Raw genomic sequence first — 14834 nt, 5'->3', positions numbered from 1 at the left:
CATCTAGCTTGGATTGTAGGATGGCTGGGGTATTAAGCATATCCCAATTTAGGTCACCAAGCAGTACAAACTCTGAGGATAAATGGGGGCAATCAATTCACATATGGTGTCCAGGGCACAGCTGGGGGGCTGAGGGGGGTCTGTAGCAAGCGGCAACAGTGAGAGACTTATTTCTGGAAAGGTGGATTTTTAGAAGTAGAAGCTCAAACTGTTTGGGCACAGACCTGGATAGTATGATAGAGCTCTGCAGGCTATCTCTACAGTAGATTGCAACTCCACCCCCTTTGGCAGTTCTATCTAGACGGAAAATGTTATAGTTGGGGATGGAAATTTCAGAATTTTTGGTGGCCTTCCTGAGCCAGGATTCAGACACTGCTAGAACATCAGGGTTGGCAGAGTGTGCTAACGCAGTGAATAACTCAAACTTAGGAAGTAGACTTCTGATATTTATGTGCAAGAAACCAAGACTTTTGCGATTACAGAAGTCATCAAATGATAGCGCCTGGGGAGTAGGAGTGATACTGAGGGCTGCAGGGCCTGGGTTAGCCTCTACATCACCAGAGGAACAGAGGAGGACTAGAATAAGGATACGGCTAAAGGCTTTAAGAACTGGTCTTCTAGTGCGTTGGGTACATAGAATAAAGGGGGCAGATTTCCGGGTGTTATAGAAAAGATTCAGGGCATTATGTACAGACAAGGATATGGAAGGATATGAGTAAAGTGGAGGTAAACCTGAGCGTTGGGTAACAATGAAAGAGATAGTATCTCTAGAGGCATAAATTGAGTCGGTCTCTGAGTGTATGGGGGGGAGGGACAACATAGCTATCTAAGGCAGGTTTAGCTAGGCTGGGGGGTCTACAGTGATATAGTACAATTAGAAATAACCGAAACAACAATAAACTAACCATGTTTGGGCTGAGGCTAAACATAAACAGGATGTAGTACCGTAAAAAGGAACAGTCCAGCAGATATCAGCTGTATAGCTGAGTTATCATAAGGTCCGGTGGTGAAGCACTAGTGAGTAAGAGGGTTAGCAGGGGCTAGTAAGGGCTAGCAGATGGATGGAATCTTCGTGGTTAACGTCGTAACCACATCAGACGATTTCGTCGGCAGACCAGTCGTGTAGGATCGGCGGGGCTTCGTGTCAACACTAGGTGGTCCCGTCCGGTTGACAGAGAGGTAGATAGCCGGGAGATGGGCCTAGCTCAGGATGCTTAGCCAGACCACAGCGTCCGTTTTGTTGTAGCCAGCTGGTAGCGATGAATCCGGAGTTAAAGGTCCAGTGATTCAGTGATTCCGGCGGAAAAACTGATATGTTCTGGGTCGATAAGCGCTGTGCAGACTGGCCGAATATCCGGTGATCAATGTCCAGTGATTAAAATTAATCCCGCGGAAAAAATCCAATGTTCTGAGTGAAACACCGCTAGCTGTGGCTAATAGCAAGTAGCTAGTTAGCTGAAACTGGCTAGCTAGTTTCAACTGGAGATTCTAGATTCTAGACAAAGGTAAGTCAACAATAGAATCCGTTCCACATTGAGTGAGGCGGGTTGCAGGAAAGTATATTTTCTAGAAGGATGAAAAGTCTGATAGGGAAACATGTACGAAAAATACAAAAAAACAGGGTATTTACAGGCTATTTACAGACACACGACAGAAACAGGACTGCACTACTTCGCCATCTTGGATAGCGGGGTGAACAGGCAGTGGCTCGGGTGGTTGATGTCCTTGATGATCTTTTTGGCCTTCCTGTGACATCGAGTGCTGTAGGTGTCCTGGGGGGCGGGTAGTTTGCCCCCGGTAATGCGTTGGGCAGACTACACCACCCTCTGGAGAGCCCTGCGGTTGCGGGCGGTGCAGTTGGCGTACCAGGCGGTAATACAGCCCGAAAGTTTGTGAGGTTTTAGGTGTCAAGCCAAATTTCTTCAGGCTCCTGAGGTTGAAGAGGCTCTGTTACACCTTCTTCACCTCACTGTCTGTGTGGGTTGACCATTTCAGTTTGTCAGTGATGTGTATGCCAAGGAACTTGAAGCTTTCCACCTAGGGGGTTCTCCCAGAGCCCTCACCTCCTCCCTGTAGGCTGTCTCGTCATTGTTGGTAATCAAGCCTACTACTATTGTGTCGTCTGCAAACTTGATGATTGAGTTGGAGGCGTGCTTGGCCACACAGTCATGGGTGAACAGGGAGTACAGGAGTGGGCTGAGCACGCACCCTTGTGGAGCCCCAGTGTTGAGGATTAGGTGTTGTTTCCTACCTTCACCACCTGGGGGCGGCCCGTCAGGAAGTCCAGGACCCAGTTGCACAGGGCAGGGTTCAGACCCAGGGCCTCAAGCTTAATGATGAGCTTGGAGGGTACTATGGTGTTGAATGCTGAGCTATAGTCAATTAACAGCATTCTTACATGGGTATTCCTCTTGTCCAGATGGGATAGGGCAATTTGCAGTGTGATGGTGATTACATCGTCTGTGGATCTATTGGGGCGGTAAGCAAATTAAAGTGGGTCTAGTGTGACAGGTAAGGTAGAGGTGATATGATCCTTGATATGATCCTTGACTAGTCTCTCAAAGCACTTCATGATGTGATTCAGATCTCGACTCGTAGCTGGCCACTCAGAACAGTCCAGCATCTCTTGTTAACCAGTACCAGCACCCAAACTGAGTCCTGGAAACTGTTTCAGTCCAAGTCAAGCACTGATAAGAAGTAATCAGGTAGGCCTATTTTATGACGTTTCCACTGGATCAGAGCATAACATTTTTCCCTTTCACGCTGAGTGGTTATCGAAAGGGAGAGAGCTGGAAAGATTTTTCAAGTACATTGAGGAACTATTGTAATTCTCAATGGATGTAAAAACAGACTTTGTTTGCTTGCTGTTTAAGGTGAAGAAAACATTACTTTGAGAAGCTCTACAGGTCATTAGTGGCGGTCCGTTAAGCCAATCAGAAATACTGTCAGATCCCCAAATGGGCACATTTACATGCCTACATTTACCCGCAGGCCAGGTAGCCTATAGGCCTATTTCTATGCGTGTGCGTCCCACCTCAACATTGACAGGAGCGCTCCAATTCCTGGGTTCTTTTTTATGTGTGTTTGGGGTCGTTAACCTGCTGGAAGACCCACAACCTTTAATGGAGACCCAGTTTTGGACACTGTTGAACATTGGACTCCATAACACCTGATAATCTTCTGATTTCATGATGCGTTGCGCACATTCAAGGCCCCCAGTATCAGAGGCAGCAAAGCAACATCACAGCATTATCAAACCTCCCCCATCTTTGATTGTAGGGAGGGTGTTCTTTTCATTTAACACTTAATTTGGACGTCAGTAAACACAGCACTGATCTGTATTGCCAAAGAGCCTACATTTTGTTTCATTTGTCCATAGTACATAATTTGTCTGAAGTCTCCCATGTCAACGAAAACATCCATTCTCTTGTTCAGTTCACAGGCATGCTCCCTGTGCTCCCTCTAGAAGTCCTGGAGGAGATGCTCCTGAATGTCCCTCCACACCAGGTGGTGTGTGTCTGTCGACTTGTGTGCCGTGAGTGGAAAGAAGTGGTGGACAGTAATTATCTTTGGAGAGAGAGGTGCCGAAGAGAAGGATACCAGACACATGATGTGACTAAACTACCTAAAGACTGGCGTTTGTTTTACTTCTTGAGCAAGAAGAGACGTAATCTTCTCAAGAACCCCAGAGCAGATGGTAAGAGTCGAGACCACAGAAATGTCTAAATTCTCTGTTGGGGTATGGGGGTCCTGTTATTAACCTCAGAACCCACACTTCAAATCGCTCACTCTTTTTCTCCAGATGAATTCAATGGCTGGCAAATTATTGAGAATGGAGGGGATAAATGGACAATAGAGTCAGCGGAAGGAGTGCCGCTTCCTGATAACACAGTGAAAAAATACTTTGCAACTTCTTACTCGTGAGTATACTACTATACCATATTCGTTTTTCAGTGAGAGAATATCACTTGGTCCCACTTTGTTTCACATCCACATTGGTGTTGTAGGTCTTTTCCAGCTCTTCTAATAATACCTATGATGCAAGATGGATACAATGCAATTGACAATGACCTTGCTGTCAAGGCCAGGGATGGGCAACTTTGATGGGGGGTGGGGGCCACAAACAAATCTGAACTCATCATGGGGGACCCGCAGTGGCTCGTGGGTCTGCGTACCCACATCCATACCCCCCTGCTTGGGAGCAAAACATTTTAGCGGCCCTCTTGACAGCGGAGAGAAAATGTTTTAGAGTAAATTTCCTGCAATTCTACACATTTTGCCATGGGGCGTAGAGAAAAATGCAGTTTTACAGCATATTTCCTGCAATTCTACACATTTTGCCATGGGGCGTAGAGAAATTGTAGTGGCTTTAAATCAAGAAGACAATTTTATAACCGATTTCATGCAATTCTACTAATTTTGCCATAGGGTGGAGAGAAATGTTTGCAGTATTTAATATGATATCTGAGTGATGGTGACTAACAAAATCAATGGGGCGGTTGGTAAATAGATCCCGACTGAGTTTTATATTATTATTTTTGGTCTTTGGAAATTGATCCACGGGCCTACTTGCGGCCTGCGGGCCACCATGGTAAATGTGTTGGCTGTGTGTGTCCTCTTGTCTTTGGTTCATCTCAGGACCTGCAGGAAGTCTCAGCTGATTGACTTGGAGAAAGAGGGTTACAGGCCTTTCATGGATGACTTTCAACCTGACATCATAATATCCGACTGGTGAGAGGAATATATTAGAATTTTGTTATTCAGTGTCTGCTACTCTATACTTGTCAGAGGAATAGTCCTGTACAACTTGTATGTTTGTGTGTCCATATCAGGTATGCTCCACGTAAGGAATGTGGCGCTAAATATGAGATCTGTGTTGAGTTGCTAAATCATGAGAAGAAGACAATTAAGAAGTTTCGTCCAGATACTGTCATCTTTCAAAACTGGGATGATCATAAATGGAATCAGGTAAAACCTTCAGACTTTAAGATAATTCTCAATAACATCTGTAAATAGCTGAGAACGCAATCAACACTGTGATTTGTCCTTGTCTAAGATGTGTGCAATACACATTTTCAGTGATATGTTTTTTGTTTTACTCATTTGCACAAAAAAACAATTGAAAGACAAACATTGCAGATAAAAACAAGGTATAAAGGTGTGCAGGTGAGGTTGGAAACACAAGAGGGCTAATATGAAAACCACACCAAAAACAAAAGAACAATATTTTATATATATATACAGTGAGGGAAAAAAAGTATTTGATCCCCTGCTGATTTTGTACGTTTGCCCACTGACAAAGAAATGATCAGTCTATAATTTTAAAGGTAGGTTTATTTGAACAGTGAGAGACAGATTAACAACAAAATAATCCAGAAAAACGCATGTCAAAAATGTTATAAATTGATTTGCATTTTAATGAGGGAAATAAGTATTTGACCCCCTCTCAATCAGAAAGATTTCTGGCTCCCAGGTGTCTTTTATACAGGTAACGAGCTGAGATTAGGAGCACACTCTTAAAGGGAATACTCCTAATCTCATTTTGTTACCTGTATAAAAGACACCTGTCCACGGAAGCAATCAATCAATCAGATTCCAAACTCTCCACCATGGCCAAGACCAAAGAGCTCTCCAAGGATGTCAGGGACAAGATTGTAGACCTACACAAGGCTGGAATGGGCTACATGACCATCGCCAAGCAGCTTGGTGAGAAGGTGACAACAGTTGGTGCGATTATTCGCAAATGGAAGAAACACAAAAGCACTGTCAATCTCCCTCGGCCTGGGGCTCCATGCAAGATCTCACCTCGTGGAGTTGCAATGATCACGACAACGGTGAGGAATCAGCCCAGAACTACTCGGGAGGATCTTGTCAATGATCTCAAGGCAGCTGGGACCATAGTCACCAAGAAAACAATTGGTAACACACTACGCCGTGAAGGACTGAAATCCTGCAGCGCCCGCAAGGTCCCCCTGCTCAAGAAAGCACATATACAGGCCCGTCTGAAGTTTGCCAATGAACATCTGAATGATTCAGAGGAGAACTGGGTGAAAGTGTTGTGGTCAGATGAGACCAAAATCGAGGTCTTTGGCATCAACTCGCCGTGTTTGGAGGAGGAGGAATGCTGCCTAAGAACACCATCCCCACCGTCAAACATGGAGGTGGAAACATTATGCTTTGGAGGTGTTTCTCTGCTAAGGGGACAGGACAACTTCACTGCATCAAAGGGACGATGGACGGGGCATGTACTGTCAAATCTTGGGTGAGAACCTCCTTCCCTCAGCCAGGGCATTGAAAATGGGTCGTGGATGGGTATTCCAGCATGACAATGACCCAAAACACACGGCCAAGGCAACAAAGGAGTGGCTCAAGAAGAAGCACATTAAGGTCCTGGAGTGGCCTAGCCAGTCTCCAGACCTTAATCCCATAGAACATTTGTGGAGGGAGCTGAAGGTTCGAGTTGCCAAACGTAAGGCTCGAAACCTTAATGACTTGAAGAAGATCTGCAAAGAGGAGTGGGACAAAATCCCTCCTGAGATGTGTGCAAACCTGGTGGCCAACTACAAGAAACATCTGACCTCTGTGATTGCCAACAAGGGTTTTGCCACCAAGTTTTGCAGAGGGGTCAAATACTTATTTCCCTCATTAAAATGCAAATCAATTTATAACATTTTTGACATGCGTCTTTCTGGATTTTTTTGTTGTTATTCTGTCTCTCACTGTTCAAATAAACCTACCATTAAAATTATAGATTGATCATGTCTTTGTCAGTGGGCAAACGTACAAAATCAGCAGGGGATCAAATACTTTTTTCCCTCACTGTATATACAGTGGGGAGAACAAGTATTTGATACACTGCCGATTTTGCAGGTTTTCCTACTTACAAAGCATGTAGAGGTCTGTAATCTTTATCATAGGTACACTTCAACTGTGAGAGACGGAATCTAAAACAAAAATCCAGAAAATCACATTGTATGATTTTTAAGTAATTAATTTGCATTTTATTGCATGACATAAGTATTTGATACATCAGAAAAGCAGAACTTAATATTTGGTACAGAAACCTTTGTTTGCAATTACAGAGATCATACGTTTCCTGTAGGTCTTGACCAGGTTTGCACACACTGCAGCAGGGATTTTGGCCCACTCCTCCATGCAGACCTTCTCCAGATCCTTCAGGTTTCGGGGCTGTCGCTGGGCAATACGGACTTTCAGCTCCCTCCAAAGATTTTCTATTGGGTTCAGGTCTGGAGACTGGCTAGGCCACTCCAGGACCTTGAGATGCTTCTTACGGAGCCACTCCTTAGTTGCCCTGGCTGTGTGTTTCGGGTCGTTGTCATGCTGGAAGACCCAGCCACGACCCATCTTCAATGCTCTTACTGAGGGAAGGAGGTTGTTGGCCAAGATCTCGCGATACATGGCCCCATCCATCCTCCCCTCAATACGGTGCAGTCGTCCTGTCCCCTTTGCAGAAAAGCATCCCCAAAGAATGATGTTTCCACCTCCATGCTTCACGGTTGGGATGGTGTTCTTGGGGTTGTACTCATCCTTCTTCTTCCTCCAAACATGGTGAGTGGAGTTTAGACCAAAAAGCTCTATTTTTGTCTCATCAGACCACATGACCTTCTCCCATTCCTCCTCTGGATTATCCCGATGGTCACTGGCAAACTTCAGATGGGCCTGGACATGCGCTGGCTTGAGCAGGGGTACCTTGCGTGCGCTACAGGATTTTAATCCATGACGGCGTAGTGTGTTACTAATGGTTTTCTTTGAGACTGTGGTCCCAGCTCTCTTCAGGTCATTGACCAGGTCCTGCCGTGTAGTTCTGGGCTGATCCCTCACCGTCCTCATGATCATTGACGCCCCACGAGGTGAGATCTTGCATGGAGCCCCAGACCGAGGGTGATTGACCGTCATCTTGAACTTCTTCCATTTTCTAATAATTGCGCCAACAGTTGTTGCCTTCTCACCAAGCTGCTTGCCTATTGTCCTGTAGCCCATCCCAGCCTTGTGTAGGTCTACAATTTGATCCCTGATGTCCTTACACAGCTCTCTGGTCTTGGCCATTGTGGAGAGGTTGGAGTCTGTTTGATTGAGTGTGTGGACAGGTGTCTTTTATACAGGTAACGAGTTCAAACAGGTTCAGTTAATACAGGTAATGAGTGGAGAACAGGAGGGCTTCTTAAAGAAAAACTAACAGGTCTGTGAGAGCCGGAATTCTTACTGGTTGGTAGGTGATCAAATACTTATGTCATGCAATAAAATGCAAATTAATTACTTAAAAATCATACAATGTGATTTTCTGGATTTTTGTTTTAGATTCCGTCTCTCACAGTTGAAGTGTACCTATGATAAAAATGACAGACCTCTACATGCTTTGTAAGTAGGAAAACCTGCAAAATCGGCAGTGTGTCAAATACTTGTTCTCCCCACTGTGTATATATATATATATATATATATATATATATATATATATATATATATATATATATATATATATATATATATATATATATATATATATATATATATATATATATATATATATACAGTGCATTCGGAAAGTATTCAGACCCCTTGACCTTTTCCACATTTTGATACGTTACAGCCTTATTCTAAAATGGATTAAATAGTTTTTTGCCTCATCAATCTACACATAATACCCTATAATGACAAAGCAAAAACAGGTTTACATAAGTGTTCAGACCCTTTACTCAGTACTTTGCACCTTTTGGCAGCGATTACAGCCTTGAGTCGTCTTGGGTATGATGCTACAAGCTTGGCACACCTGTATTTGGGGAGTTTCTCACCTTCTATGCAGATCCTCTCAAGCTCTGTCAGGTTGGATGGGGAGTGTCGCTGCACAGCTATTTTCAGGTCTCTTCAGAGATGGTCGACCGGGTTCAAGTCCAGGCGTTGGCTGGGCCACTCAAGGACGTTCAGAGACTTGTCCCAAAGCCACTCCTGCATTGTCTTGGCTGTGTGCTTAGGGTAATTGTCCTGTTGGAAGGTGAACCTTCGCCACAGTCTGAGGTCCTGAGTACTCTGGAGCAGTTTTCATCAAGGATCTCTCTGTACTTTGCTCCGTTCATCTTTCCCTCGATCCTGACTAGTCTCCCAGTCCCTGCTGCTGAAAAACATCCCCACAGCATGACCCTGCCACCACCATGCTTCACCGTAGTGGTGGTGCCAGGTTTCCTCCAGAAGTGACGCTTGGCATTCAGGCCAAAGAGTTCAATCTTGGTTTCATCAGACCAGAGAATCTTGTTTCTCATGGTCTGAGAGTCTTTAGGTGCAAACTCCAAGTGGGCTGTCATGTGTCTTTTACTGAGGAGTGACTTCCGTTTGCTCTGACATGCACTGTCAACTGTGGGTCCTTTTATATAGACAGGTGGACTCCAATCAAGTTGTAGCAACATCTCAAGCATCATCAATGGAAACAGGATGCACCTGAGCTCAATTTCAAGTCTCATTGCAAAGGGTCTGAATACTTATGTAAATAAGTTGTGTTTTAGTTTTTTTAGTTTTTTACATTTGGAAAGAATTTCATTTTCATTATGGGGTATTGTGTGTAGATTGATGAGGGGGGATAAAAACTATTTAATCAATTTTAGAATAAGGCTGTAACGTAACACAATGTGGAAAAAGTCAAGGGGTCTGAATTCTTTCCGAATGCACTGTATACAAAACAGATTGTTCCCAATTAAACAACGCAAACTAATTACAATTGAACATGAAAATATGACCACTTCAATGATCCTCTTCAATGTTTCAGATGACTCATGTGTTCAAGAATTATGGACCAGGTGTGCGGTACATCCGATTCACTCATGGAGGAAAGGACACCCTGTTCTGGGCCGGCTGGTATGGAATTCGGGTCACCAACAGTAGCATAGAGATTTGCCCATCGGTGGACAGATAGCTTTCGGTGTTCCCATTTACTCTCCCAAGAGGTTACATGTGAACATTGTGCCTAACTGCAAGCTTTACTTTAGCATCTGAAACCTACCTTAGCATAGTGTACACCTTGTTAAGTCTTTTCTGCCTTAGGCAATAGGCACACTATGTTTTATTCTCTGTGGATCTGGACGATTCTAGCTGTAGAATATATCATTTTTGATATATTGATCATGTTCATTTTCCCCTAGTCTGATTTAGTGCCTGGTCTTGTCCACTCTATTCTAATGAGTCCTTGTGGACACTGTAGAGAGAAACAGAAGACGAGTATGTGTTCCTCAGTCTTATCTTTCAGTGATAGGGTCATAATATTTTGTAGCTTTAACCGTAAGAAAGATAGAGCCACATTTGTAGGAAGAAAACAGAAATCGCTCTGTTTATTACAACCGTATCTACAGTGGTTTGCAAAAGTATTTATCCCCCTTGGCGTTTTTCCTATTTTGTTGCATTACAACCTGTAATTTAAATTGATTTTTATTTGGATTTCATGTAATTTACATACACAAAATAGTCCAAATTGGTGAAGTGAAATGAAAAAAATAACTTGTTTAAAAGAATTCTAAAAAATAAATAATGGAAAAGTTGTGTGTGCATATTTATTCACCCCCTTTGCTATGAAGCCCCTAAATAAAGATCTGGTGCAACCAATTACCTTCAGAAGTCACATAATTAGTTAAATAAGGTCCACCTGTGTGCAATCTAAGTGTCACATGATCTCAGTATATATACACCTGTTCTCAAAGGCCCCAGAGTCCGCAACACCACTAAGCAAGTTGTGGAGAAGTACAGATCAGGGTTGGGTTATAAACAAATATCAGAAACTTTGAACATCCCACGGAGCACCATTAAATCCATTATTAAAAAATGGAAAGAATATGGCACCACAACAAACCTGCCAAGAGAGGGCCGCCCACCAAAACTTACAGACCAGGCAAGGAGGGCATTAATCAGAGAGGCAACAAAGAGACCAAAGATAACCCTGAAGGAGCTGCAAAGCTCCACAGCGGAGATTGGAGTATCTGTCCATAGGACCACTTTAAGCCGTACACTCCACAGAGCTGGGCTTTATGGAATAGTGGCTAGAAAAAAAGCCATTGCTTAAAGAAAAAAATAAGCAAACACGTTTAGTGTTCGCCAAAAGGCATGTGGGAGACTCCCCAAACATATGGACTCTGGTCAGATGAGACTAAAATTGAGCTTTTTGGCCATCGAGGAAAACGCTATGTCTGGCGCAAACCCAACACCTCTCATCACCCCGAGAACACCACCCCACAGTGAAGCATGGTGGTGGCAGCATCATGCTGTGGGGATGTTTTTCATCAGCAGGGACTGGGAAACTGGTCAGAATTGAAGGAATGATGGATGGCGCTAAATACAGGGAGATCCTTGAGGGAAACCTGTTTCAGTCTTCCAGACATTTGGGACTGGGACCGAGGTTCACCTTCCAGCAGGACAATGACCCTAAGCATACTGCTAAAGCAACACTCAAGTGGTTTAAGGGGAAACATTTAAATGTCTTGGAATGGCCTAGTCAAAGCCCAGACCTCAATCCAATTGAGAATCTGTGGTATGACTTAAAGATTGTTGTACACCAGTGGAACCCATCCAACTTGAAGGAGCTGGAGCAGTTTTGCCTTGAAGAATGGGCAAAACTCCCAGTGGCTAGATGTGCCAAGCTTATAGAGACATACCTCAAGAGACTTGCAGCTGTAATTGCTGCAAAAGGTGGCAAAGTATTGACTTTGGGGGGTGAATAGTTATGCACGCTCAAGTTTTCAGTTTTTTTTGTCTTATTTCTTGTTTGTTTCAGAAGAAAAAATATTTTGCATCTTCAAAGTGGTAGGCATGTTGTGTAAATCAAATGATACAAACCCCCCAAAAATCAATTTTAATTCCAGGTTGTAAGGCAACAAAATATGAAAAATGCCAAGGGGAGTGAATACTTTCGCAAGCCACTGTAGCTGCTACTGGAGGTTACTGATGTAATGGTTAGGTTCTATGAACCAAGCACCATTTTTTGTTTGAGTTTCTCTCGCAATCCCGTTTTCAAATCAGGTGACCCAACATCACGACCCCTAGTTTGGGAAACACTGGTTTAGCCACTACATGTACTTTTTTCAGAGAGTGCAGTGGTTGTACCATGCCCTTCAACCGATTTGTAGGAATTGTCAATTGGTAGGGGCTATGGGTCTATCTGTTTTTGACTGTTTGACTCACCGACCATTCTCCGGGAGATCTATTCTCTGGTAGATTTTCTCCCCAACCATCACATATCACAACAGATTACGCCAAGCAAGTTCTTGTTGAGAAGCTAAGTGTAATTGTGTGTTTGCAATAAGTGTGAACTAATAACTCTTCCACCTTTCCCGTCACAGGATGAGATTAGAGTTGAGTATAGTAATGTCAGTGTTGGAGAAAGCTGGTAAAACCATAAAATCAATGACTACTCTGTTGCTTCTCTATACCTCCTATCTGATTTTGTTTTCCTAACACCCTCTTATTTTCACCATGATCTGTTTTCCTCTCACAGGAACACCTTACAGAGCTTGAGCACATGTAAAACAATAACTTGAAAAGATACTTACATGCCATGATTTAGACTTTCATTATAACTTTGTTTACAATCTGTTTATTTTGTTATGTAAATAACTGATGAGAATTGATGTAGAATGAGGACAACCTTTCATTGCAGTCTGGTTTCTTTATTACATTTTTTTCAACAGCAGAAAACATTCCAAAATGTGTAATTCAAGAGTGTTTATAACTTAAATTTTTCTAATGAGTAATCTCCAGTATCATCACAGTCTATTTCATGAAATTATTAAATAGACTTTGATGATACTGAAGATTATATCATATAGTCTGCCCTGTAGATAATCATGGCATTCTGCAATGAATAGACGGCAGACAGGGTATAGGCCAGGATGGTCCACCAGGCAAACAGGCTGTTCTGGTCCTGCATCTTCTGGTGACCTATTGAAAACTGCACAACAATGATAAAGCAAATTAAGATGCATTATGTATGCCTTTTGTTCTGATGACAAGACAAAGTAGCCTACACACCTGTGTAGCTTTGTCGCTTTCAGGGTCCAGCTCCAAGTGACTGGTTCAATACCATGTTTTTTGTGGGGGGGTTTTAGGGGTAAGGCTCTAGACCATCCTATCAGCCAATCAGGGCTGTGTATGTAAATATCTAATTTTTACATTTACATTTTACATCATTTAGCAGACGCTCTTATCCAGAGCGACTTACAGTTAAGTGAGTGCATAAAATGTCTTTCCTCACTCCCACACGATCACTGAGCATTTCAGTGGCCCAAGGAGCCTCAGGGAAATAATTAATAATTAAAAAGACTATGGGGGCTTTAAACAAGACAGACCAAAGGAGCGAAAGGAAAGTGTGAACTTGAATGTAATTTTGTATGTACATAAACGTCTGACCCACTTTGACAAATGACACCTTAAGAAACGTAGTTGAACACTTTTGTAAACATCTATATTATTTTATTTCTAAACATCTATAAGAATGTAATTGTTAACATGTACATTATATATTGAGGATACACAGATTACATGTTGCACTGCCTTACTATATACATGTATGAAGATCATTAAGGTGTTAAGAAATTATTTCAAGTGTTTAACTGTTTGTGACCCTGTAATACATTTATGAATACAATATAATGTAGGCTAATTTGGTTATGTACTGCTATCCTGTGGAGATTGCTTCTCATGCTTTGCCTCTTGAATAATATATGAGAAGTTACACTTTATAACTAAATACATGAAGTGTCCTGTCCTTATTGTTTCTTCAACTACTGTGGAGTGATTCTCATCCTCTATGCATGAACACTGACAATACAGGCACTACATCAATATACTGAGACCCCATACTTACATCAGGGGCCATTTCAGCACTCCTACTCTGAGAATGAATCAGAAAAGAATGCACACTTGAGAATTCTAAACTTTATTAGGTTGATACATTTCACTTATACTCTTTAATTGTGACGTGAGATGTACATTTTTGTATAAAATAAACATACTGTAAGGTTCTGTTCCTGTCAAAGGAGGAACAATCTGTCGACAGAGTGAAATTCTAAAGCACAAGTCTCATGGAGTTTTTACACTGCACCAATTTGAGCTGTTTCGTTCAGAGCAGTTAAGACTTAAGTCCTGGAATGCAGATACAGTAGAGTATGTGACAGACAAGGCATTTGATTTAAAAGACAAACTCAATACTATACTGCCCTGACAAACAGCATGTACAGTATCTCACAAAATTGAGTACACCCCTCACATTTTTTTAAATATTTGAGTATATCTTTTCATGTGACAACACTCAAGAAATGACAATTTGCTACAATGTAAAGTAGTGAGTGTACAGCTTGTATAACAGTGTAAATTTGCTGGCCCCTCAAAATAACTCAACACACAGCCATTAATGTCTAAACCGCTGGCAACAAAAGTGAGTACACCCCTAAGTGAAAATGTCCAAATTGGGCCCAATTAGCCATTTTCCCTCCCCGGTGTCATGTGACTCGTTAGTGTTACAAGGTCTCAGGTGTGAATGGGGAGCAGGTGTGTTAAATTTGGTGTCATCGCTCTCACACTCCCTCATACTGGTCACTGGAAGTTCAACATGGCACCTCATGGCAAAGAACACTCTAAGGATCTGAAAAAAATAATTGTTGCTCTACATAAAGATGGCCTGGGCTATAAGAAGATTGCCAAGACCCTGAAACTGAGCTGCAGCACGGTGGCCAAGACCATACAGCGGTTTAACAGGACAGGTTCCACTCAGAACAGTCCTCGCCATGGTCGACCAAAGAAGTTGAGTGCACGTGCTCAGCGTCATATCCAGAGGTTGTCTTTGG

General features: G+C 42.7%; 1 protein-coding gene across 2 annotated transcripts in view; it reads left to right on the top strand.

The window, feature by feature from the left end:
* Window positions 1–10422, top strand: part of LOC121538498 (F-box only protein 6) — a 43833-nt gene extending 33411 nt beyond the window's left edge. For both annotated transcript variants that reach the window (XM_041846581.1, XM_041846582.2), the window contains exons 2-6: window positions 3436–3697; window positions 3803–3920; window positions 4639–4731; window positions 4833–4968; window positions 9776–10422. In XM_041846581.1, coding sequence (XP_041702515.1) covers window positions 3436–3697; window positions 3803–3920; window positions 4639–4731; window positions 4833–4968; window positions 9776–9922 — 756 coding nt within the window. In that variant the 3' untranslated portion in view covers window positions 9923–10422. The remainder of the gene's footprint in view (window positions 1–3435; window positions 3698–3802; window positions 3921–4638; window positions 4732–4832; window positions 4969–9775) is intronic.
* The last annotated feature ends 4412 nt before the right edge of the window (window positions 10423–14834 follow it).

This window comes from Coregonus clupeaformis, chromosome 24 (genome assembly GCF_020615455.1).
Source record: "Coregonus clupeaformis isolate EN_2021a chromosome 24, ASM2061545v1, whole genome shotgun sequence".
Lineage (NCBI taxonomy): Eukaryota > Metazoa > Chordata > Actinopteri > Salmoniformes > Salmonidae > Coregonus > Coregonus clupeaformis.
This window is presented reverse-complemented; position numbering and strand designations above follow the sequence as displayed.